We start from the raw sequence: 26,110 nt of genomic DNA on the forward strand, positions 1-26,110 counted from the left end.
GCTGATCTCATAGATGAGAAATGCCAGTTCCCTTCCTGCTACCTCATCGTATTGCGAATCTGCCAAACAAGCTAAATTTCGCCATTTTTTTCCACAGTTGGAACTTACTGCCATCTTGTTCTGATTTACAGTATTTCACTTGATAAACTAACTTATAGTAGACGCTTTATCCTACTATTTTCACAATAATCTTATCACCGATAGTTCACGAACACTTCTAGATATTTCTCAAATTCTAGACGTAAGTTAAACTTGTGATATCTGTTGATTAATCAGAATATGCGCGGGAACGTCTCACTAAGCAAGATGGCTACTACGAGAGAGAGAGAAACATTTTGAAAAGATATCATTGGCTTTTCGTGAGGTTAAATCTTCTGCCAATGGCACAAGAGAGAAATGACCCCCAAATGTCTGCATCCCTACCCTACCCCAAAAGGGGATGGCATAATATGATTAGCATGGCCCAAGTGTGAGCAATACCCGCTTGGTAGACTAGGAGTATTACGTAATACAATTATCCCCATCCTAATCACGTCATGGGCAAACCAGACAGAATGCCGAGAGTTCTATTCCTAGAACCAGGTTCCCCTGGAATCTGTGGTCCAGCTCCACAGAATAGTTCCGCCTGGAAAACCAGGTCCGAACATTGTAGGGTAGTGGATGGATATACCACAGTTCCCGCTATTTAGCTTCGGATTTAACTTCAATCCAAGTTGGGATATGTTTTCTTATTTATTAATAGAAAATTTTGACCAAATGGAAAAATCCAGATATGAACCCAAAAATATATGATGATATATGCGACTCTTGGGTTCGAACCTAGGATGAAATTCTTGAGGTTCGAGAGCCCCCTCACCACGTCAAGGTGGTCTCAATGACAGGGAATAGGATAGTAATATCAGGTACGTATATTTGAAGGATGTTATTTAAGGTATATATTTAGTATTTGAACTTTCAAGATAGGCAGTTATAAACATTTTTAAGAGGGTGTGTTTTTTTTTTTGTGTGGGGGGTATGCATCCCCGCAAATATGGGGGTCCACTGTACCTAAGAATTGAAAGAATTTGGAAACAGGACATTACTACTGATAAGATGTTTAACCAGACCACTGAGCTAATCTGTTTAGCTCTTAACAGAGTTGGCTGTATGGAATACTATCAAAAAGGAAGAAACTTTAGAAGAAAAAAATTCTTCTTACCCTGGAGACAACATAAGCATGAATAAATAAGTAAAATATTGTAAATTTCATTTGTATCTCAATGGGGTTTCAAAACAAACTTATAATTTATAGTATTTATTTGTAAAAGTTAGTTACATACAATTAAGATCTACTGCTTAATTAAAATGTATCCAAATCAAATATATTTTCACATTTTTCATCTTAAGAACTTAAATCTTCCATATTAAATCTCACAAACTAGGATACGTTATTGTTTTAAATAACATTTTCCCACTAGGATTGCAGTTTCCTGAACCCACTTAGGATTAACTACTCAAATGATATGACTTGTAACAAGTAAACTTTAAAGTGAAACTAGAGGAAGTCATAACATACTTGGATATCTTTCTTCAACTTCCACCTACCCAACTATCACTGACATGCAACTGATCAAAACATTGTTTCCCTGTCCATCCTCTCATCGCATGAGAAACCCCATGTGAATGAGATATTTAAATACCTGTTTACCCACATTTAATTACTTCAATGTTCCTATATAGTACATGTACAATTTTCTAACAAATGAAAAGTGCATAAGTAAAATACAGATAAAATATTAAGTAAACAATACTTTGCCTTTCTTTTTTTTCTACTTAATTTCTTAGATCATTTATCATTTATTTTGTAACATTATATAAATTATTCTACATTTTACTTAATCTTCACTTATACATTAGAATACATATTCTGTTTGTCAAATTCAAAGCTCTGTACTCCCTTCCTCCTTTCTATGCTTTTAATATTTCCTACATTGCATGAATTATGCTGTACACAGGTATTTACATCTACTCTTCAAGTACATATGACAAGACTGAATAAAATTCAACATAACCTTGGTACAGGTAGACCATCAATTTTTTGTTAGTCTCTGGTCTGGAACCTCTTTTTAATCCGGACAAAATTGATTTAAACTTTAAAATATTCATCAAAACTTTCAAATTTTCACCGCTGCTAGACTAGTTTACTGGGCAGCCAACAGATGGCTCTGAGTGTTCCGGCACTCATTCTGTTTGTTTACTTTTTGATGCTGGCAGCAAGTGCGGAATATTGTTACATTATTTGCTGATTTTCTTTATATTTTTGGTGGATCTTAAGAAAGAGGATTTGGTAAAAATTTTTATAAATAATATACTGTACAGTATTATTGATACAAAATGTCTTGCTGAACCAAATAATACAGATATAATATCAAGCGAACTAAAATCCATGTATATATATGTCACACAAAAATGGCACTCTGCAACTGCTGTAGATTTTGCGTAAAAACGGGTATGGACAGATGCAGGAAAACTAATACTGTGGAGGGAAGATACACCCCTTTGAAATTACAGTAATAAATTTGTTAAATTTTGCTTATTAACTTTGTTTAACCCAGTTACACCTTTACAGGTAGCTACAGATATGGGTAAGGTGTGGGTTGTTTTTTTCCAGCACTGATGAAAAAAGTGGTCCCAGTGCTAGGCATGTGTTGAAATTTTTTTTACTGATAGTGAAACAGGAACCTGTACAGTAAAGTATTAATACCCCTGTATTGTTTATTACTATAATTAATTTAATTTATATTTAATATTTGTTTAGTGTCTGTTAACAAGAGAGGGACCATTGCTGGTCTGGAAAAATAGAAAATCTGGCATGGCCTAAGAACCAAGGATGCTGAAAATTGATGGTCTACTTGTATGAGAAAAAATTATAAATAAAATCTGTACCAAACTCAATATTTAAATGAATTTTTCTGAAGTTCTACATAAACAAAACCATTCAGACACTGAAGAAGAAAACTTTCCTATAATCATATATAAGAATATACTTCACGGGCTTACAAAATTTACTAAAACATTTAAAAGCTAATAAACTTTCATACAAACTTTCCTTTGAGAAACGACAGCATGGAGGATTAAATTAAGAAATCATAATGAAGGTAACAATGTACCTCACAAAGCCATTGGATTTTGCATAAGACTAGTTTTGTACAATAAGAATTTGATTACTTGTTCTGTCTGCTTGTGCTAAATAATTTAACAGGTATCAAAGGTACCTTGTGTTTTACCACAGAGGAAAATGTCACTAAAATAAAATATGTTACACAGCTCCCAGCATAAGTCCTTCTCATATGTTATTCTTTGGTTAGCTCTCAGATTCTTTCCTTTTACAAAATAATAGATAAGCTGCAAGGAACCAAATCTCCTGCAATGAAGAATATTAGCCATTTTCTACTACTCTCTGATATTTATATTTAGTACATCAGTTCACATCATTCTAAGTCTTAAATGATTCTTCAGAACTCTTCATTGAAAATCAGCTACAAGAGTACACCAATAAATCTGCAAATTCTCATGGCACCAAATAAGAGCAAAATTTAAAATACTTTTAAGGAATCACAGTGATAAGAACCAAAAAGGTATATTTTTAGCACATAGTAAAACTGCTTTGTATGTTATAATTGCAGAATAAAATGCAGACAAAACAACAACAGCCAAAGCTTTCCCAAAGACTGTTTCAGCACTTCCCCTCAATATATACAAAGTCTACACAGTATTGGAATATCACATGAACAGTTCTTCCATATGCTTTCAGAAATGTAGCATTCATTTGTTCATGTTTCTTTCCTCTTCAGCAGTTCTTCCTTCTATTGGTATTTACATTAAAGAAACAAAACATGCAAGACACCTTCATAAATTAAGTGAATAGAACACAGTAGCATTCCTTATAGCTAAATATAACTTTGGGACATTTACAATAAAATGCTAAATATGAAATATCACATTTTCAACATGGGATAACCAACAAGTAACTATTTGGCATAATCAAGGGGACTCAAAACTTCCTGATACATCTCGGCATGCCACGTAACACATTTATCACAAAATGCTTGAAAACTGTTGATCACATTATACCAAAAGTTTAAAAAATCCTAGACTAACATTTCATACGTCATTGACTTCCAATGTGGCTATGAATGAGCGAACGTCATATCTGGAAGAGCAGTCACCACCACCTTCAATTTTCTGATGCTTTCACTGTGATGTAAATGCATTATCTCTTCAATAAGCTAGGCAACTTTACTGAGCCGCAAGTGGGGGCAACGCAATTCGTGGGTCAGCTGCTGCAGTTGACTCGAGGTTGGAAAGTAGCTGCTGTAACCAATGCTTTGTGGACTTATCATCTTTCAAGCACCCAGCAAATGTTTGGTCCTTCAACTGGTCAGGTAGGCACTGTCTTAATGCTTCTCGAGCCCTGTGAACATATGAATAACGTAAAAAAATCACAATTTTTTAAGTAGTATTGTATTTTTCCTAACTATAGAAACCTGAAGTCCTTTACATTAGGAATTACCTTCAGCAAAGCTGGAAATGGTCGGTAGACTTTTATAGCAAGGTAGTTCAGTAGTTGAACTACCACCCAGATGGGATAGCACCTCCTACCTGGGTATACACATACCACTACTTTTGGTCGTCGTCGGGTTCAGATGTGTTGTGTGTGTCTTGGTTCCTTGTACAATGGGTGAAGTTTGTGGAGGAAACTTTACGGGAGGAAGGGCCACCTAGATGCTGTCAGAGGGTTACGTGCCTCCGATGACTCCCTTGGTGCAAGACTCTTCATCCTGATTTCTGTCTCCCAGCAAGCTTCATTGGTTTGCTCTCTCTCCTATGGAAGAGGCCTCCTCCTCATCCTCTTACTCTGATTCGTTGAACAATGAGGATGGAGGGGAGGCGGGTTCATGACTATCTCGGTATGGAGGCTTTGGGTCACTCCGAGGGAGTTGAATTTCCCTTTGCACGAGAAGGGGCCCCGACCCAATAGGGATATTCCTTCTTCAGGTACAATGGTGAAGCAGCCGTCAGATCTTGCAGCACCATGGCGTTCCTCCTTCCAAGGCCTGTCACCTAAGAAGAAAGTTGCCTCTCCTCCTCCTCCTAAGAAGTCTCGGCATGAGTCTTATTGGGATCTCCTTCCCTCTTTGGAGGGAGCAGAGGGTTCTCTCATCGGCTCTTCCTCACCTGTGGGTGGAGGTACTGGTCTGCAGGCCCCTATTAGGCCTGCTAAAATGGGAGCCAAGGGAGTGGATACCTCAGTAACTGCTCCCTCCACTAGTTCAAAGAAGCATGCTTCTAAGACTGATGCTGTCAGCGCCACAGTCTGACCAAGATGCCTTGAATGTATGAGCCTCTAAGGAGGTTTGGCCATCCCAATTTGCTGATGAAGGTTCCTCTTTCCATACCAGTGAGGGTATAGAATGAGAGAAAGGGAAGAGACACTCCAGTGCCTCTACTGTCCCTGCCAGTACTTCTACTGGTACTCGGACAAAGGCCCAAACCAGTGCCTAACCCAGCACCTGAAGAGGCAAGGATGAGGTTCCCTCTACAGATTCCTTCTACAGGGGCATCAACTCCAAAGGAGTCTCGGGAATGTCACGAGAGGAACGAATGCTTATCGGCAGGCCGTTTGGTTGACTGCTCCCAGTTCCCCACTGCGGACATGTGAGAAAGGTGACTTGGCTGAGTCAAGGGCTTGCCTCTTGCCGGGGCCACTGCTTAGTGATGCTGAACCCAGTACCTGGCCCGCCAGATGAGAACCGCTTTGTTTCTCTCGGGATAGTGCCTCTCCTCGAAGGCACTCTCCTGGACCGGTATCGCAACCGTCACCAAATGATGATCGCATATAGATTACCTCTCCTGACCACCTTGCAGATAGGACAGCTGGGAGTGCTGGGCCTCCCTTACTTGTTCCCTCAACCTCCTGGGGCTTACAGAGGACATTTGCAGAGATCATAGTGCCGATTCATCTGCACAATGATCTGGGGAAGGACATATGGCTTCGAAGGTCAGTAGATCATCCCTCTCAACTGGAGTCTTTGTGGGGCCCGAATAAGGAACCCAAGGCCTCAGTGGGACTGCAGTGGTCTTCTCTTGCTGACAGAATCCTCGACAAGGTGGACGATCTTGTTTCCGGACAAGAGAACTCCCTCAGGTCGAACCGTTTGGACAAGTTGCTTCCTCCCCGAAAAGAGCTTTTCCTTTTCATTAACCTCTTAACATTAATTCTTATGACACTAAAACAAACAAATACTAAAATTCATAATTGGTCAAATTAACACTTTAAATTTACGTGTGACAAAACACAAAATTACAATGACTTTTTACTGGACCACAGACTTATTTGAAATTTTTATGATAAAAATAGTTCTATACTATAAACTTACCAAGTAATTATGTAGCTATTAGGTTTTCAATTATGGCAGCTTAAAAAAAGTGTGTGTAAAAATTCAACTATCTAGAGTAGGTAACCTGACCCACTTTTGGGTAAAATGAGGAACAATGCAGCAAAGAGCACAATTTGTTTTGTGCCTTGATGTCCATGCGAGGGGTGGAGGGAGGGCTCTGATTAGTATATACTACTTGTTAAATACAGGCAGTCCCTGGTTATTGGCGACCCAGCTTTATGGCGCTTGCCTAGTCCCATAAAATTGGCAATGTATGGTGCCATAATGGGCAGTCTCTCGGTTATCGGTGCCACAAGGTGCCAATAATACAGTTATAACACCATAACATACCTAACAGAGGCGCTATTAACCAGTTATTGGTGCCATAAATTGCAGTTTCAGTTAAGAGTGGTTTTTGCTTATCAGCACCCAGACGAGAACAGAACCTCCGCCGAGAACCAGGAACTGCCTTCTGTAAAATTCTATATTTTATCATAAAATTGTCATTTGTATAAAAGTAAATAACCAAGTACAGGCAGTCCCCGGGTTACGACGGGGGTGCCAATCTTGAGACGTGTTGTAACCCGAAAATTGTCTAAAGCCGGAACATCATCAAAAATCCTAAGAAAACCTTACTTTTAATGCTTTGGGTGCATTCAAAACTATGTGAACTGCACTCTTATTGCATTTTTCATAAAAAAAACCTTCAAATATTGATAATTTTGCATTTTTGGTGTCATATTTCTTCTGCCCGACAAGCGTTGTAGGCGTCGTAACCCTGGAAATAATTTCTGATGAATATAATTGAAAAGTGCCTTAACCTCGGAATGTTGTAAGCCGAAGCCGTCATAACCCGGGGACTGCCTGTAATTATATAGCTGAATCCAAACTGATAGGAGGAGGGATAAATAGACATACGTATTTTACTCCAAAACATTAATAAAAGTAATGACTTTGAAATAGTAAAAAAAGTTGCTAACATTAATACAACGCTTAGTTTCCTTACCTGTTAGTGCTCCTCTTTTACTGAAGTGGCATGGTGGTGTAGCCATGGGTCGGTCTGCATCAGTGGGAACTTTGCAGCAAAAGAAGGCATCCAGTGTCTGGCAAAGCTTAAAAAGGTACCCTTGCCCTGAGCAACAAACCAGAACAAACACCAGACCTACACTTTAATAAAAAAAAAAAAAAAAACCCACAGCAAAACCACTAAAAAACTGGTGGGTATTCCAGGTACAATGTACCCTCAGGTTCCCTCTGGGCTCGACACCCTGAATCTAGGAAAGGAAATAAGAGGAGGGAAAGAAAGCTCTCTATGCTTCCTCTTTGAACACCATCCCAGCTACGAATAAAGGTCTTAAGGTATAGTGGACCCCCGGTATTCACAGATTTCTCTATGAACCATTTCTACCCATTATTTGTGGGGAATTCGCGTATTTGTGGTATTTTTCTATGAGAAATGTCCACAAATTATTATATTTTCATATCAATTTCATGATTAAATGCAACTTTTGTGATAAAACTATTAAAAAATCAGGTATATGCATTTTTAGTGGTGTTTCTTGAGTTTGAACTAACAAAATAGGCAGTTTTCAGGGTTTTTAAAGGGGTTCTAAGTATTTGCAGATTCTAGCTATTTGTGGGGGTCCTGGTATGCATCCCCTACCACGAATACGGGGGTCCACTGTACTACCATTTTCAAACACAACTTCCATATCCTTCAGGTAATGAGTTGTGAAGACCAACTTGCACTTCCAATATGTAGATTGTAAGATGAATGAGCGAGATATTGTACCTAAAAGTTAGAGGTGCCAACAGCTTGGACCTCATGGGGTTTTACCTTAATACGAGTGTCCTCTTATATCCGAGAGTGAGCTTCGGAAATCCAAGTCTCTCAAAAAATAAGCTACAGCACTCTTTGACATTGGACGAGAAGGGTTCCTAACTGAACAACAGAGATGGAGAAGGCCCTCTAATTTTTTGGGTCCTCTGTAAGTAGTATGATAGGGCTTGCAATGGAAAAAGCAGCCTCTCTTCTCCCGGTCCAAGGATGTCCATCAAACTTTTAATTGTGAAAGAGCAAGGCTAGGGATTGGAAGGGTGTTCATTCTTGGCAAGGAACCCTAGAGAGAGAGAACAGACCACGTTTCCTTAAGCAAAGCCAATTCTCTTGTCAACAGCCTGAAGCGTGCTAATACACTTGGCAGTGGCCAAAGACACAAGAATGAGTGTCTTCTGAGTAAGATCTAGAAGAGATGGAGTGCAGGAGCTTGAAAGATGGATCTGAAAGCTACTTTAAAATTACGTCGAGGTTCCAAAAAATGTTAACAGACTTCCTTTCCTTAGCTTTATCAAAGGATTTAATAAGGCCGTTGAGGTCCTGGTTAGAGGACAGGTCCAGACCTCTATGCTTGAAAACCAAATTCAACATAGCCCTTGATGGTAAAGGATGACAACTTCCTGGAAGAACTCACATACAGCAGGAAGTCTGCTATCTGGCTTACAGACAACACTTTATGTTGATTGCACCATCTTTGAAAAACTGTCCACTTGGATTGATAGATGTTGCTGGATGACTGACGTCTAAATCTGGCAATAGCATCCACAACTGGCTTTGAACAGCCCTTTGCTCTGACAAGACTCCAGACAGTCAGAATCCTGTTAAGAGCAAGAGCAGACAACCCTTGGTGAAACCTGAAGAAGTGGGGGTGTTTGGAAAGCAACTCCTTTGGAGGTAGGAGTCTTGTAAGTCCACTAGGAGAAGATGCAGGTTCAGGAACCATTGTTTTGTGAGGCAGAACAGAGCAACCAGGGTCATCGACACATTGCGATGTGAAGCAAACTTGTTGATCATCTCTCTTATCATGCTGAAAGGGGGTTAAGGCATAGACATCTAGGTCCAACCAGTCCAGAAACAAGGCATCTGTTGCCCATGCCAGGTCCAGGGTTGGTGAACAGAAGAGAGGAGGAGGATGATTCTTTGACATTGCAAACAGGTCTACGGTTGGTCTGCCCCATAAGTTCCACATATTGTTGCAAACCAGGGGGTCCAAGGTCTACTCTGTGGGAAGGATCTGCTTGTGGCAACAAGCTCGTCCACTAAGTCATTCAGTCTCCCCTGAATGAATCGAGTGATGAGGCTGACCTGATTCTCCTCTGCCCAGAGGATATCTTTTGTGACCTTGCAGAGGGAGAAGGAGTGAGTGCCTCCCTGGTTGCGGATATAAGAAATGGCAGTGGCGTTGTCTGTGTAAATAACCGGTGTCATGCCGGAGATCAGAGGCGAGAAGGACTAAAGACCAAGGTGAATCGCCTTCAGTATCTTGAAGCTGATATGTAAGCCTCTTTGTTCCATGGACCACGTCCTGGAAACTTCTTAAACCATAGATTGCGTCAATATGCATTTGGAATTTTACCCCCCCTGGGTGCATAAAACTTCATAAAAAATTTATAATGCACCAATTGGCTTCATATACCTCTTGCTATAAAAACAAGACCTATATTTTCCATATCTGACATTATTTTTTTCTTAAAATATTATTAAAGTCCTGAATAATACTATTTTTTTTAGAAAAATGATAAAAAAACAAAAAAAACCTAATTCTTGACCCAGCATTTTGTGGAGGAAGCTAAAACTAAAGAAAAGGCATGTGGATTGAATTTGCAACCATTTCTTGATATATAACGCTATACAAAAACTATTTTTTCTTTGGTGAAATAGGTACCTTTTACATATTGCTTTTTTGAGATTTTGTAGTGTTGAAAGAAAGACTGGAAAAGAATTTGCAATATAACTTTTATTTTATGCAGTTCAATTTTTGTAATATGAAAATAACAGAAAGAATCTCTTACATATGATATAGAGACAAGAATGAAATTGAAAATTATTTAGAGCATTATATATGAAAAAAATCTCTTTTCTTATACGTATACTTTCATCTAGAAAATCATGTACAAACGAAAAGGGTATTTTCATTTGGAAAACTCTTAAAACAAAACTTCAGCTAACCACTGTTTTTGCATTGCTTTTTACACTCACAGGTCTTTTTGTACTTGCTTACAGTATGGTATATTTTGAAACATGGCAAAATATACAAAGTTGTTTGTCTTCTTTTCCACTGCCCTTTTTTCTTCAAGCAGCAGTCAGTACTTATACTGCAAGCAATACAATCAGGCTTGTGATTTTTGTCTATAAATTGAGCAATGAAACACCTGCCTGTGAGTCTGCTTGATAAGGGTGATTCCAGTCTCCTCTTACCAATCAGCGGCCTTCCAACAATCCATTTACTTCTATTTTTTCTCTGAATTTCCTATGATAGATTTTGATAAGGATTTTGGATACCATAAGCTATTTTTCCCTCCATGAAGGCCACCTCTATAATAAAATACCATATAACCTGGTGCCATTTCTTCTTCCTCTGACTAAAATTATAAGTTGCACACAGTTGATCAAACCAGTCCACTCCTCCCTCATATTTATTATAATAAGCTTGAACACATGGTTTATGTACAATTCTATCATCTTTTTTTTTATCATATTGTTACCCATCACACCTGAATCTCCAACAGCTGACAACATGTTTACTTTGTCTGTGTCCTGCCATGTTGCTGCTACCATTGTATTTTCATTATCTGTCCATATTACTGGAAGTTCTCATTTTTTCATTTTAGTTCTTCCCATTTCATTGGGCAGACCCTTTCTATTTACACTAACACTGCCACAAGCACCCACACCTCTCTCCCTTAGCTTAATAAAAAAAAACTCTACACTAGTGTAAAAGTTATCCACAAAGAGTATATAGCCTTTATTTTCAAACCCCTCAAGTGATGCTAAGGTAACCTTGATACCCAACCTGTACTATATACTTTGAAAATTATAAGGTATCCAGTTTAGGCATCACAAACGGTCTGAAAAACTAAGCTAACCTACACAGCAAGCATAGTTGTGTGAGTGATACAAAAACAAATAAAACAATCATTATCTTTGATAAAAATGTACAACTAGAGCAGAAAACCAAAAGTAATCTAACCTACATGACCCTGCGTGCAAAGCAAAAGCAAGACATGAAATGCAAGAAAAAATAATAATGACTGGTGTTATGAGTTTAGTTCGCATTGCTCAGTCAGTAACTTTTCAACACTTTTCAAAAAAACTGGTCAAATCAATCAGTACTCATTTTTCATTTCCCAAAGAATGTTCCACGAATCCTAGCCTACCTAAGAAAAACTGGCAAGTATGTCTTGACTTGACAATCTCTCTCTCTCTCTCTCTCTCTCTCTCCTCTCTCTCTCTCTCTCTCTCGTCTCTCTCTCTCTCTCTCTCTCTCTCTCTCTCTCTCTCTCTGTTTATTTATATATATTATATAGATTTACACATACATATATATGAAGAAAAGTGTAGGTCTTTATATAGCCTAACATAAAAACATACACACAGATTACCGATTCATATATTTGTGTACATCTATGATCAATTAAAAGGCTCAAAATTTCAATGGCCGGTTAAAGGGCCAAACGATAAAATTTAGATTCTGGTCATTAAATTGCTTCATTTTACTATTACATAAGATTGTGGTAACTTATCAAAACATTACTTTCAACCAGCACGATTCATAAAAAAATGCATTAATACGTATAAAATACCAATTTATAGAGAATAAATAAACAAAATACAAGTCATCTCTTGCCCAGATAAGTGTAAACATTGAGTTCTCGTTATTGTCATGTTTTGGGATGCCACCAATAGATGGTGCTAGATATTGGCATCAGGTTTTCTATGATTGTAAATCACAGAAAATGGACCAGCAATCTTAAGGGTAAACATTTTTTTATGGTGGTAAACCAGCGTCGACGCTCGCCCTTCCAATACAATTGTCTGTCGTCGCTCAGGGGTGACAGCCGCACTCTGAGGGTTAATCCCCTAGCAGAACTCCCTAACCTACGTCCGAGGCATCTGAATAAAATTCTAGCTAGGGGTTCGACGGAAGAAGGGATTTTTCTTGCAGAAGCCTTCCTTCGCAACGTGATGAGAAAGATGAAGAAGGCTGGTTGGGTCTTCCAGTTCCAGTTGGCCATGAGATAGAACTGGAGAACTCTCATGTGCTGTCCATCCAACTTCACGAACTGCTTGATGGAGGCCAGAGTCCCCAAGAGGCTCATCCATTGCTGGGAGAGAAAACCAGGGATTTTACAAAGGCAGGAGTCGAATCCTTTGGGGGACAGAAAAACCAGAGAAGCCTCAGAGTTCAGGATCATCCCCAAATACAGGCAGTCCCCAGTTATCGGTGGGGGTTCTGTTCTTGAAGGGGTGCTGATAAACGAAAACTGCCATTATCTGATACTCAGCTATTTATGGCGCCTCCGTTAGGTATGTTATGGCACCATAATCGCCAATTTTATGGTGCTAGACACGTTCCATTAAACTGGATCGCCCTTATCCAAGCCCTGCAATAACCGGGGAGAATCTTGTGTCGGGGTCAGATGAGATTTTGGTTTGTTGATCAGGATCCATAACTCTTGAGTAAGGCTAAGTTTACTTTAAGTCCTCTGTGCACTTCTCCTTTGACAGGTAACGGAGAAGCCACTCGTCTAAGTAAAGGTGGATGTTGATGTTGCGGAGATGGAGCCATTTGCTGAGAGGAACAAGAACTTGTGTAAATACTTGAGGGGCTGTAGAGAAGCTGAACTTCCTGGAGCCTGGATGGATGGGGACATGGAAGTAGGCATCCTGCGTGTACTACAGGGTGATCATCCAGTTGCCTTGTTGAATAAATGTTTGCCTTCTGAATGATGTGATTCAGGGTACTGACATCAAGAAGAGGCCTCTAGCATCCCCGGGGACTTGGGGAATGCAAAGAGACAATTGCAGAATTCCTCTGAATTGTGATCCTCTACTTCTTCTACAGCTCCTTTAAGGAGATCTATTTCTTTCGAAAGGGCTGGAAACTTTCCAAAGTCTTTTGAATAAGCTGTCAAAACAATGTGAGACTTGACTACAGGAGGCTTCTCCCTGAAAGGAATAGAGTAGCCCTCTGATTCAACCTCTCTTCTGCGCCCCTCTGATTCAACTTCTAAAAGTGAAGAGGTCTGGCCCCTACTGGAGCACAAAGACCCTTATCTCCAATTCTTGGCAGTAGGCTTCAAGGTTTGTTTTCCTGACAGACTTCAATGTGAAGTGTAAGTTTGGCTTCTGCTTGCCTCCATGAAAAGTCTGGAACTGAAGAAGAGAAACACTCCTGGTAACAGAGGCAACAATAATGCATTCTTGGAGGTCTTGGGAACCATGGGAGGTTTCTGTAAAACCCCCATAATGGCTGCCAGTTGCTCTTGCTTGGTTCTAATGATGGGTCCTGAACTGCAGCATGAAGAGGCCAAGGTGGTGTCAGATGCATGAGAGCTGTCGCCTGGAGCGCAAGAGTTGGCACCACAAATGCGGGAGCTTGTGTCTGATGATTCAAAAAGGTGCACTTCATGTACAGTGAGAAAGACTCAGGGTTATCCCAGCTCTGACACCTTAGGTCGAGCTGATGCAGAGGCAGGAGGGTTGGGGGTTGTGACTGGCCTCCCTACACCTCTTGACTTGAGGAGGGGAGCAGTCTGCACCATCAAACAGCCTCCTGAGAGGGTGTGAGGAGGCAAGGAAGTGCCACCTGTGCTTCTTGTCAGGGCTGCAATCTTCAGAGTCTGACAATAGGTGATGCACATTCACTTTGATGCCTTTCCAATGGCTATCAGCCAACTCCTGGGGTTGGGCAACAGCCTCGGCTGAGGGGGGGGGGGGGGGTGACTACCCATGGGTATAACCCACTAGCCTCCCTTGGACCTCCGGTATGTCCTCTCCCAGGTTCAGGGGAGCGGGACAGGGACTGTCGTCTAGGAGCACCAGCAGGACACAAAACCACCTCCTCTACATGCACAACACTCACTAGTAAAACAATCAAGACACTTTGTTAGAGAGCACTCTTAGGGATGACCCTAATTCAGACAATGCACTTACTTACAATTACACTAATCTTCTGATTGAACCTAGATTTGAGACTGGCAACGGCATCGGGATTGGAAGCATGAAAACCAGCAATAGGAGTGTGTGGCAAAGCAGGAGGAGGGCTAGTGATGGGAGAAGTAGCCAGGATTGGTGAAGGAACATTACTTCTATCTAAATGTCTAGGCAAAGGAACAGATTCTAAGGAAGCCCTGTTTGTAGCTCTAGAGGCTGCCTCTCTCTTTTTCTCCTCCTCAAGCTTATCTACAGGAGATTTGAATACTTTCCACTTCTTTTCGTTTCGTTGGCATTCATTGCAAGTTAACCAAGTCTTACAACCCTCAGAACAAAAGCAAATGCTAGAAATAGCGTCTGACATGGTCCAAAACAACAGAAAATCATTAAACGTAAACTACTGTTGATCAGAATTCTCAAAAGCTAGCTAAAGTTGATCAGAATTCTCAAAAAGCTAATCAATGAAGCCACAACAAATTTTGAATATATACTTCACCAATTTCCTGGTAATAATTCCAACAAACGATGTAGAACAGCTGTAGAGAACTCCTGATGTTAACCAAGAGCAAGTATAACACGAATTGAGCTCTTTGCTGCATTGTTCCTCATCTTACCCAAACATGGGAAGGGTTAACTACCAACACTAGATAGTCGAATCATTACTCAGAATTTTGAATTTTCAAGCTGCCGTAGTTGAAAACCTAATAAGGCAGTCCCCAGTTATTGGTAGAGATTCCGTTCCCATGGCTTGATGATCAGCAAAAATCACCTATACCTGAAAATTGGCAATCTTCGGTGGTTATAGGTGCCTCTGTTAGGCATATATGTATTGGTGCCAATACTCTAATACTGGTGCCAAAGGACAAGTGCCATAAAACTGGATTGCCGATAACCGGGGACTGCCTGTAGCTATATAATTATATAAAAGCTATACAGTGTTCCTCTCATATTCACAGGGGATAGGTACCACACCCCTCCGCGAAAAGCTAGAACCCGCGAATAGTTGAAACCCCTATACAATGCTTAAAACTGCCTATTTTGTTAGGTAAAACTCAGGAAAAACCCACTAGAAATATTTATACCTGGATTTTTAATAGTTTATCACAAAAAGTATATGATGAAACTGATAAAAAAAACCCCAGGAATTTGTGGATATTTCTTATAAAAAATACAGTGAATAATGGGGGTATATGTTCCAGAGAGAAACCCGTGAATACGTGAGGCCACGAATCCGGAGTCAGCGAATACAGGGGGTTTACTGTATTGCAACACTGAGACTGAACGTAGAAGTTATTATATTTCCACCAGGAAATTTCTTTCAAAATATGACGCTCGCAGCAAGTTGAAAATCTGACAATCACATAACACTTGCTTAACTTTTACTGTAGACCTACATTCTCTGCACTTAATGGAGTTGGATGATATGTATTATTCACTTACTGTCCAAGCTGAACAAAAATTAAGTTTAATGTAACTCTTCCTAAAATGAAGGACACCACTTCAGCCATGGATTTATTATGTTACTATCAGATTAAATATTCTATAAAGCACACCATTTTTCAAATTATTTTAGAGGTACACTAAATCATGGACAGCATTGTTAAAATTCTACAGTAGTACATGGTAGGGTTCCAAAATATTTCAGTTATACTAACTTCATGTAACTTGTGGAAGGAAAACTAATTTTAAGGATGATAAATGAGGGGTTTATAAAAACAAAAGCACTGGTATGGCAGAAAATTGTAGAAGGAATTGACCACAGATATATGTAAGAGGTAAGGTAATTACATTTATCAGAGAGATGTATGATTTATCACCCTTAGAAATAAAGAATGTATGAGACTAAAAACACTAAACCTAAACGAACTCTCACAATCACATGAACATAACTGGACTGATTAAAATGGTTGGGAGGTTGAAAAAAGTTCAAAAAATCCTGAGTCACTGTCCCCCTCAACACCCACAAACAGGTGGGGGCAATTCAAATCACCACTACCGTAATAATTTCTGGAAACAAATTTCAGAACTGGTCTACTCTCATAGGTTGGAGAACAGCAATCCTGAAGCAATGGATTGTATCACATGAACACAACACAATGAATTTATATGTAAAAATACCAAAGACTAACCTGGGATTATCCGAGAGCCTAAGATAACACCTTATGACATGTTTAAGGAGGCGAGCAGACTGTTCTTTAGATAAGGAAATGACCATCTTACCCAAGATCATAGCCACATGAGAAAATCGCTCGTATGTCTGTTGGAAAAAAAATAAATACATAAATAGAATGAAGAAATATTATGAAGGAAAAAAGCAGCAATACACCAATTAAGCATTTCCCAAAGGAGTAAGTGATATCAAAGAGTAGTTAAGTCTCAACTCCTCCAGGAGCATTTTAAGGCTCTCTTAACCCTTAAACGCTGAGCCGGTATTTCCGAAAGTGTCTCCCGTATGCCGGCGGCGTTCGCGAGTGAGCGCCGAAGCGGAAAAAGTTTTTAAAAAAAATCACAGCACGCTTAATTTTTAAGATTAAGAGTTAATTTTTGGCTCCTTTTTTTGTCATTGCCTGAAGTTTAGTATGCAACTATCAGAAATGAAAAAGAATATCATTATCATATATAAATATTGGAATATATGACAGTGCAAATTTTTTTTTTTATATAATTGTATACAAATCGCGCTGTGAGCAAAACGGTTAAAGCTAATGAGTTAATTATTTTTTCATTGTATTGTACACTAAATTGCAATGATTTTGGTATATAACAAATTGTAAAATGATCAAAGCAACACAGAAAAAATATTATCACAATATGATGCATTAATTCGTAACGCGCGGACGTAAAAAAAAATAGTTTTAAAAATTTCACCATAAATCAAAATATTGTGCTAGAGACTTCCCGTTTATTGCAAAATTAAGGTAATTGATTGAATATTACTAGAATGGAGTGTTGTAGCTTATAATTGCAGTTTTCAACCATTTCGGTTGAGTTAAAGTTGACCGTAGGTCGAATTTTGTCTATTTATCATTATTTATATGAAAATATTTCAAAACGGATAAAAACTACAACCATGAGTTGTTTTTAGTTGCGCACATTTTCATATATAAAACTTTATGTAATGGCAAATATAAAACGGTGCAAACATTACGACAATCAAACGAAAAATTCTGATTTTTTCAGAAGTTACGGCGCGGACGAAAGGAAAGTTTTTTTCATAAATTCACCATAAATCAAAATATTGTGTAGAGACTTCCCATTTGTTGCAAAATAAAGGTAAATGATTGAATGATCTTGCGGTCAGAAGAAAATAAAGCATATGCATTATATTTGCTGTTGAGATAAGAAAAGCTTTTTCCCTAACATATTTTATCCTACATTAACTATTCTTCCTAGCATGTGGAAATAGTTGAAAAAATATATATGTATTAATAATCTTTCAATTTCCATCTATTCGTCATAGGATCTCTTCCTTGCTAAAAATTAAAAAGAAACTGCAAATAGATAATCATCATTACTCAATTTTAAAAAAAGCTTAAAATCCTGTGACTAGACTGTGTCGCATGTAACTACAACAGACTATTATGGACATGAAAGCATGAAAAATCTGGCAAAATTAATGATATTCAGCTCCACATGGCAATGACACTGAAAAACTGAAAATGCAAAATTCACACACCTGGCAGATGTAATTGAGTCCAGTTTCATCCAAAAGAATCTTCTGGAGGATGAATGTTGCTACAGTTTTACTCAATTCTGATCCTGATTCCATGATTCGCAAACACAAAGGTATTATTTCAGTTGTCAGTAAGAAGTTTATAACTTCTTGTTCATCGGTCTGAAGATAGAGGAGAAAGACATATTGACACAATTTAAAATACATAGTATAATTAAAAATACAACACAGCTTCAAGAGGTAAATATGATTTCCAAAGTAGTTTAACTTCTTGTGGACAGGTAACATACATAAATGTTCAAGATTTGGCGCAATAAGGTTTGAACAAATTTTGCAGGAAAAATGTTCCTAGTTCCATTTATCACTGTTGGCAACTCTTCAGATCTGCATACAAGTCAGAGTGAGCCGAGAGAGATTTAGTCTTGGTTGAGGTGGTAAAGGGGAATGTCACAACTTCCCATCCAAGGATGCATCATAAATATTCTACATTAAATATGCTCAGAATTTGTTCCTGGTTTTAGTTCATGTGTTACGATACTGTCTAGGCTGCAATTATAATTTGACAAAAGAAAAAATAAAATATTAGAAAGAACACTTATAACTTGGTAAAATTAACATATTTTCATGACTATCTAAGGGGAAAAAAAAAAAGGAGACCTGCACCAAATGGAAAATATTAACTTTCAATTTCCTGTGGAAGGCTAAGAAATTTTTTTGAATTTTTTTCTTATGCCATGAGCATATGCATATCTTCCTCTTTCCACTGACCAGTTTTTTTGAGTTTTTCTTCTAGATTGGCCATCCTTAAATTTAGCCTGGTCATGGGTGTATGCATTTAGTGTATATTAGCCCAGACTGTGAGGGTTAAAATCTGGGTCTCCATTGACATAAGCTTTAAGTAGTATTTTCATACAAAATTACCAATACAATTTAAATTTTCATGATATCATTTACTTGGATACTTACCTACTGTTAATGAAAGCTCATACCTGTGTCGATAGGGGTGTCAACATTCAAACAAAAGATAAAGATTGAAAGATTGCCAAGATAACTGTTCTCCACCAGGTGTATTTAGAATGTTTTAGCTCTTGTCAGCAGTCTTCCTGACAGTCCACAAAGTAGTGGGGAGGTTGGGTGAGGTCTACTTGGTGGGCATGTACAGTGGTACCTCGAGATACGAAATTAATCCGTTCTGAGGCGGCCTTCGTATTATGAGTTTTTCGTATCTTGGAACACATTTTACATGTAAAATGGCTAATCCGTTCCAAGCCCTAAAAAAACACCCACCCAGTTAAATTATATTCCAGGCCTAAAACACATGTTCTAGGGTTACAACGCCGATCCAAAGGAAGAAATATGACTCCAAAAAGGCAAAACTGTACATACTTGAGTAATATTCAACTGCATGTAATGTTCATCCCCATTTTATTATGACTTTAGCATACTATGTCCCTTAGCAATAAGCCTAGCCTATGTTAGCGGTTGCTACTGTAGCCTAGTCTATGATTCTGACATCTAAACCTAAGAGGTAAAAGCTTAGAATATGCCAATAAAATGTATAAATAATCAGTATGTACTCATTTCAAATAATTAATTAATTAATCATTAACAATAATACACAAACAAACAAAAAACAAACCTTCCAATCAATTGTTTACATCCAGCTCTTACCCGTCTTACGAGTATCGAACGAGCGCCAAGCAATCATTTTTCTTAGCACACAGTAAGCCATAAATTGTCATTAGTATCTCTCTTCAACTAATGAAACTACCAAACAGTATAATAACCATTTATTTCTATTCTTTATCTATCTTTACCTAATGGAGATACTGAGTTACTGACAGCTATAATGAAACTATGTATACGTAACATAATAATAAAGCAGAAGAAGAATTCTAAAAAATACGTATTTGTTGGCAGTCTGATTTATTTTATATTTTATGATATCTAATTCACAATTTTTTTTATTAAATGTATTGCATGTACTCATTTCAAATATTATTAAGTAACCATTAACTATAATAAACAAACAAAAAAAAGCTTCCAAACGTCTGTTTACATCCAGCACTTACGAGTATCGAACGATCGACAAGCAATCACTTTACACAGTAGGCCATAAATTTTCATTATCTCTCTTCAACTACTGAAACTACCAAAAACAGTATAATAACCATTCATTTCTATTCTTTATTCTATCTTTACCTAATGTTTTTTTTTTATTACAGTAGGGCCTCGTTAATCACGGGGGATAGGGCCCAGAACCCCCCGTGATAAGTAAATACCCGTGTTATCCTGGTCCCCTCTGAAAATTGCTTTAAACTGCCTGTTTTAATAATTAACCCACCCAAGACCACTATTTCAATGTTTATAACTACCTACTTTAGTTCAAGCACCAAATATTTCTTCAACTACCACCTTAAACTAAATTCAAGACAGTTTCAAAGTTATTCTTTCCTATCTTCAATTTCCCCTGCATCAGATCAGTGAACAAAATTATAATTACCTAACAATTCCTTTCTATTTTCATGATTTGGCTGCTGCACCAAACTAAAAGTACATAGTATATCTATTTCTTGAATGAACATATTTATGATAAAAAAAAAACATGATTACAGCACCCAACTATAATATTAATGTATGAACAGCAAATACAGCAATAAAAATCTAGTTTTGTCTTTTGTTTACGTTTAGAATCAGCTGATGGACGTTTTATTACCGAAAGAATTATTTGGAAAACAATTTAGTTGCTAAAAGAAACGAATTTATTAATGGAATTATTATTATTATCAACTTTGTACATAATAGTTTGATATTATGATACAGTAATTCATATTTCATGAAGGAGAGAGAGAGATTAGAGTAGAGGAGAGAGGAGATTGAGAGCGAGAGAGAGAGAGAGAGAGAGCAGCGGCTTGTGACGATAGTAACTTGAATAGCTTGAGATAGCAGCTTAGGACGAGAATAGCTTGAGAGAGCAGCTTGGGACTAGAGTACTGTTGAGTATTTTAGCTCGAGATTAACAATGAAATTTGTATTTTAAATATTTTATGATGATAAGAAGTGAAACATGGATAGTGATAAGATATTCTCTTGTATACTGTTATAATATGTGATAATCATTGAGTCAACTATAAAAGTTGTATTGAAGCACAGTTTCGTAAATCACAGAAAGAATAAAAATATGGCAACACATTTTTATTCTTTCGGGGACCATCTTGTTCTTTTATTACGATAATAATAGATCAGTATTATAGTTTTTTTCTGTAAGTGATGAGAGAGAGAGAGAGAGAGAGAGAGAGAGAGAGAGAGAGAGAGAGAGAGAGAGGTTTTGCTATTTACATTCATAGTATTTGAAAACTTGTGAATGGTTTTATTCAAAAAAATGCAAATTTAGTCATGAAAAGAAGAAGAAAACAGTATTAGCGAATCTTGCTCTATGATAAAATTCGTGATTTTGTTAATTTTCCGGAATATAAGTAGCATTTGGGCTTCACAAAAAAGGTAAGTAAAGTGATTTATGACAGAGTTTAGAGGATACTTACGTAAAAATACATCGGTACTTTGTAGAACGGTGACGTCACGGTGGTCATATGTATTTTTTTTTTTCGAATGAATATACATTTATGATAAAAATAGTTACTGTACTGCTTAGAGTACCATACTGTAATAGTTAATGTATCATCAAAAAAAGTAATCATTGTTCATTGTATACTGTAAACATGTAAAGTGTATTTTTGTCTTTTGAAAAATGGATTCCCCAAGGAATTATTCCTTGAAGAGCTTTTTATTATGAAGATATGCCAATAATATATAAGATTTGCGTTTTATTATGAATATATGACAATAATATATAAGGTAAAGATGGTTTTATTACGTTTACGCTTCGTCGCCGATTGCAAACAACATACGATAATCAATGACAATTATCGTTTGTATGACTGCAGTGTTCAGAGAAGTTGATTACGTTATCCACCAAAACAATAATGAGTTCAAATTGAAAATTTATGTTTTCCTAAATGTTTATTACTACTGTAATTAAACTACTATTATTAACATTTCTAAAAGGTTAAGAATAACAAAGGTGCTGTGAAGTGTAACTCAATGTTTACATTTCTGCTGTCCGTCTCAACTACAAGTTGATGTCAATGACGTGGAATTATTCCATGAATAGGCTATATATTTGAAGATATGCCAATAATATATAAGGTGAGAATGGTTTTATTACCTTTATTGTCAGTTAATATCGTAATGTGAATCTGTTCTTGCATTTGTTTGTTGGTTATCGGAACTGGACGAGGCTTAGCCTACCACCGACAAGCCCGCGATGCTGATTCATACCAGCGATATATTACGACTGAGAAGTGGACAAGGAAAAATCCGTGATTAACTGAATCCGTGATTGCTGATCCGTGACTAAGCGAGGCCCCACTGTAAATGTATTGCATGAATAAGTTTTTCAATTTACAGCATCCTTTTACCAATAGAATACTTAAAGCACAAGGGGTAGATGCTGACCAATAGGAGAGCAGGACCTTATGGGGTGACTAGCATCAGGAACCAATGGGAGAGCGTTGAGGATGGTGGCAAGCTTACTCAGTTGGCGGTGCGGGAGTTTTAAAAATTGTTCTCGGTGTCCGGGTCGAATCTCGGGACTTTACAGCAACAACCTTTCGTATCTTGAAAAACTTTTCGTATGTAGAGCAGTAAAAATTTTTCGCATAGGCTTTCATATCTCGAGTTTTTCGTAAGTAGAGCCTTTCGTATCTCGAGGTACTACTGTATAAAAAAAAAATTTAGTATGAAGAGTTATATTTTTGGGGAAAAATCTTATCTACTGTTAAAGATAGCTGATTCCCACATTAAAACGAGGATGGTGGGAAGTGCACCTGTACAAAATCAGCTTGGCTGATCGAGCTAAGGTTTCTTGCATGAAACCAATCATCGCTTACCTGATCTGGAATCCTTTCTGGATCTTACTTCCATGGATATTGGATTCTCATCATCGAACAAGGCTCTTGTACAAGGGCAGTGAAGAGCAGCCTTGGAGAAAACCACTTTAATTCAGACCTAAATAAACAGAAGCGGCATAAAGGGGCCCAACCCCAAGTCCAAAATCAAATAATAGTTGTCAAATAAACTTAAATACCTTTATTACAAACAAGCGCACTACTATACAATAGTATATGTAGCTTTATGTTCCCCAATATCAAATCCCATTATTCACCATTAAACGAACCGAAGCGGTACTTTAAAAATCGTCTCCCGTATGCTGACAGCGTTCAAGAGTGAGCGCCGAAGCGGAAATTTAAAAAAAAAAAAAAATCACAGCACGCTTAGTTTTCAAGATTAAGAGGTGATATTTGGCTCCTTTTTTTCTCATTGCCTGAAGTTTAGTATACAAATATCAGAATGAAAAATGAAAAAATATCATTATCCAATGTATAAATATGGGATATATCGTTATTTATATGAAAATATTTCAAAACTGATACAAGCTACAACCATGGGTTCTTTATTGTTGTATTCTAAATGAAATTGCGCACATTTTCATATATAAACTTTATGTAACGGCTAATTTAAAATGGTGCAAACATTACGACAATCGGACAAAAAAGTGTGATTTTTTCGGAAGTGTTACCGCGCGGACGTAAGGAAAATGTTTTTTTTTTTCATAAATTCACCATAAATTGAAAAATTGTGCTAAGACTTCCAATTTGTTGCAAAATAAAGGTAAATGATTGAATATTACTAGAATGTAGAGTTCTAGCTTACAATTGTGTTTTTTACCATTTCGGCCGAGTCAAATTTGATATTTTGGCACTTATCGTTATTTATATAAAAATATTCCAAAACTGATAAAAGCTACAACCTGGTTTTTTGTACAATGGTACCTAGAGATACGAAAGGCTCAACTTAACGAAAAACTCGAGATATGAAAGCCAATGCGAAAAATTTAATGGCTCTACATTACGGAAAGAAGTTTTCAAGAATACGAAAGGTTTTTGAAAGTCCGAGATTCGCCCAGATAACAATTTTGAAACTTGCGCCGCACGCCGCCATCTTAGTACTAGTAGACTCGCCACCATCCTCCTGCTCTCCCATTGGTTCCTGATGCTAGTCACCGCCATGAGATCCTTCTCTCCTATTGGACAGCATCCCTCCCATCATGCATCTTATACGTACGTGGTGCGTACCTATCTCGGCCTCTTCGTACCGACATCTTTATTGTACGCACGCGACATTCGTTCGGTCCAATGATTTCGTTTAGTAACGTAAATTCGTTAGTAATTTCGTTGTGCTACTATATCGTGTTGTGTGAGAGCCTAATTAGTATACGTACTACATAACTTAATTACGTACAGTATAGTCCATGGGTCCCATGAAAGTTGCTGAGTTCACAGAAAGAAGAGAATGCTTTCTATGGAGACAAAAATGGAGATAATAAAAAAGTATGAAGCTGGCTTGCGGTTGAGTGTGATCGCTAAGGAATACGGCCGAAATCCGTTGACGATAGGCACCATCCTTAAGCAGAAGGAAGCCACTCAAAGCAGCTACACCTTCCAAGGGTGGCCGTGACTGATTTTGTCCAACAAGAGGAGCCATGTGCATAATGAAATAAAGGAAAGCTGCTTCTTGTATGGATTGAGGACAAAGAAATCGATGGCGATATGATAACCGAGACGGCCAATCTGCCAGAAGGCCAGCGCTATTTTCAGCGATTTGATTGCCAAGCCGAAGACGACGGGGGAGAGGGGACCATCAACGGCAACCCCGAGTTCAAGGCTTCTCATGGGTGGTTCGAAAAAATTCCGTAAACGGACTGGCATCCATTCGGTGGTGAAGAAATTGAAATTACGTAAAGTATAAAAAAGTAAAAAAAGAAATGTAAAAATGAAAGACAAAATAAATTTTATTTTAAGTTTTTGTAAAGATAAGTGTTACCTGACATTTTTGTATGTGTTTCGTAAAGTTAAGTGTACGTATCTGCCGTTTGTCCTCCTCCTCTGTCGCCACTTTCGGAGATAGCCTCACTCAAAAGGTAGGCTTCCACATTTTACGTACAGTATTTCTTGTATACCATGTACACTAATACACTTTATTTACAGGTTATTTGCATTTTGTTGTTATTTAATTTAGGTATTGAATGGTCCAAATTGTTGTAGTATTTCATTGTTTATAGGTCAATTTAGCTTTATTATGAAATTTACTGGAATGTTTTTGGAGGGCTTGGAATGGATTAGCCATTTTACATGTAAAATGTGGTCCAAGATACGAAAAACTCATGATACGAAGGGCGCCTCGGAACGGATTAATTTCGTATCTCGAGGTACTACTGTAGTTGTATTCTACATGAAATTGTGCACATTTCCATATATAAAACTTTATGTAACGGCTAATTTAAAATGGTGCAAACATTACGACAATCGGACGAAAAAATTTATAATCGGAAGAGTACCACGCAGAAGGAAATTTTTTTTTTTTTTTTTTTATTTTTTTTTTTTTTTCAAAAATTCACCATAAATCAAATATTGTGGTAGAGATTTCCAATTTGTTGCAAAATGAAAGGTAAAGATTGAATATTACTGGAATATAAGAGTTTTAGCTTACATTGCATTTTCTACCATTTTGGTAGAGTCAAAGTTGACTGAAGATTGAAATTTTGGCACTTATCGTTATTTATATGAGAATATTTCAAAACTGATAAAAGCAACAACCATGAGTTGTTTTTGTTGCTGTTCCTACTGAAGGTGTCTGGCAGCTCCTCTGTGATTAGCTCTTCCCAGTGGGTATCCAGAAGCTCTTCCATGTCCTTGCCACACATCCAAGCCCAAGGACTTCCCCAGAGACACAATCGACTCCACAACAGGCGTAGGGTTGTCAGGGTGAGTCTCAAACCCCTCGAAATCCTTCTCGAGGTAACACTGAACACTAATTCCTCAAGCAGAGTTCACTGTCCTAGAAGTCACTCCTTGCTAAGCAATCTATAAGGCTTATGCAGTTGAAGATATTGAAGTGATCCTTCCA

The 26,110-nt window shown here is 37.8% G+C and overlaps 1 protein-coding gene across 1 annotated transcript in view; it reads right to left on the reverse strand.

Annotated features, from left to right (window-relative positions):
• Positions 1-1,278: 1,278 nt before the first annotated feature.
• The window catches only part of LOC135205462 (CCR4-NOT transcription complex subunit 9-like), a 175,178-nt gene continuing 150,346 nt past the window's right edge, over positions 1,279-26,110 (reverse strand). Inside the window, 3 exon segments of the mRNA XM_064236117.1 lie at positions 1,279-4,453; positions 16,542-16,669; positions 18,089-18,247. Of these exon segments, the coding sequence (XP_064092187.1) occupies positions 4,279-4,453; positions 16,542-16,669; positions 18,089-18,247 (462 nt within the window). The 3' untranslated portion in view covers positions 1,279-4,278.

This window comes from Macrobrachium nipponense, chromosome 11 (assembly GCF_015104395.2).
Source record: "Macrobrachium nipponense isolate FS-2020 chromosome 11, ASM1510439v2, whole genome shotgun sequence".
Lineage (NCBI taxonomy): Eukaryota > Metazoa > Arthropoda > Malacostraca > Decapoda > Palaemonidae > Macrobrachium > Macrobrachium nipponense.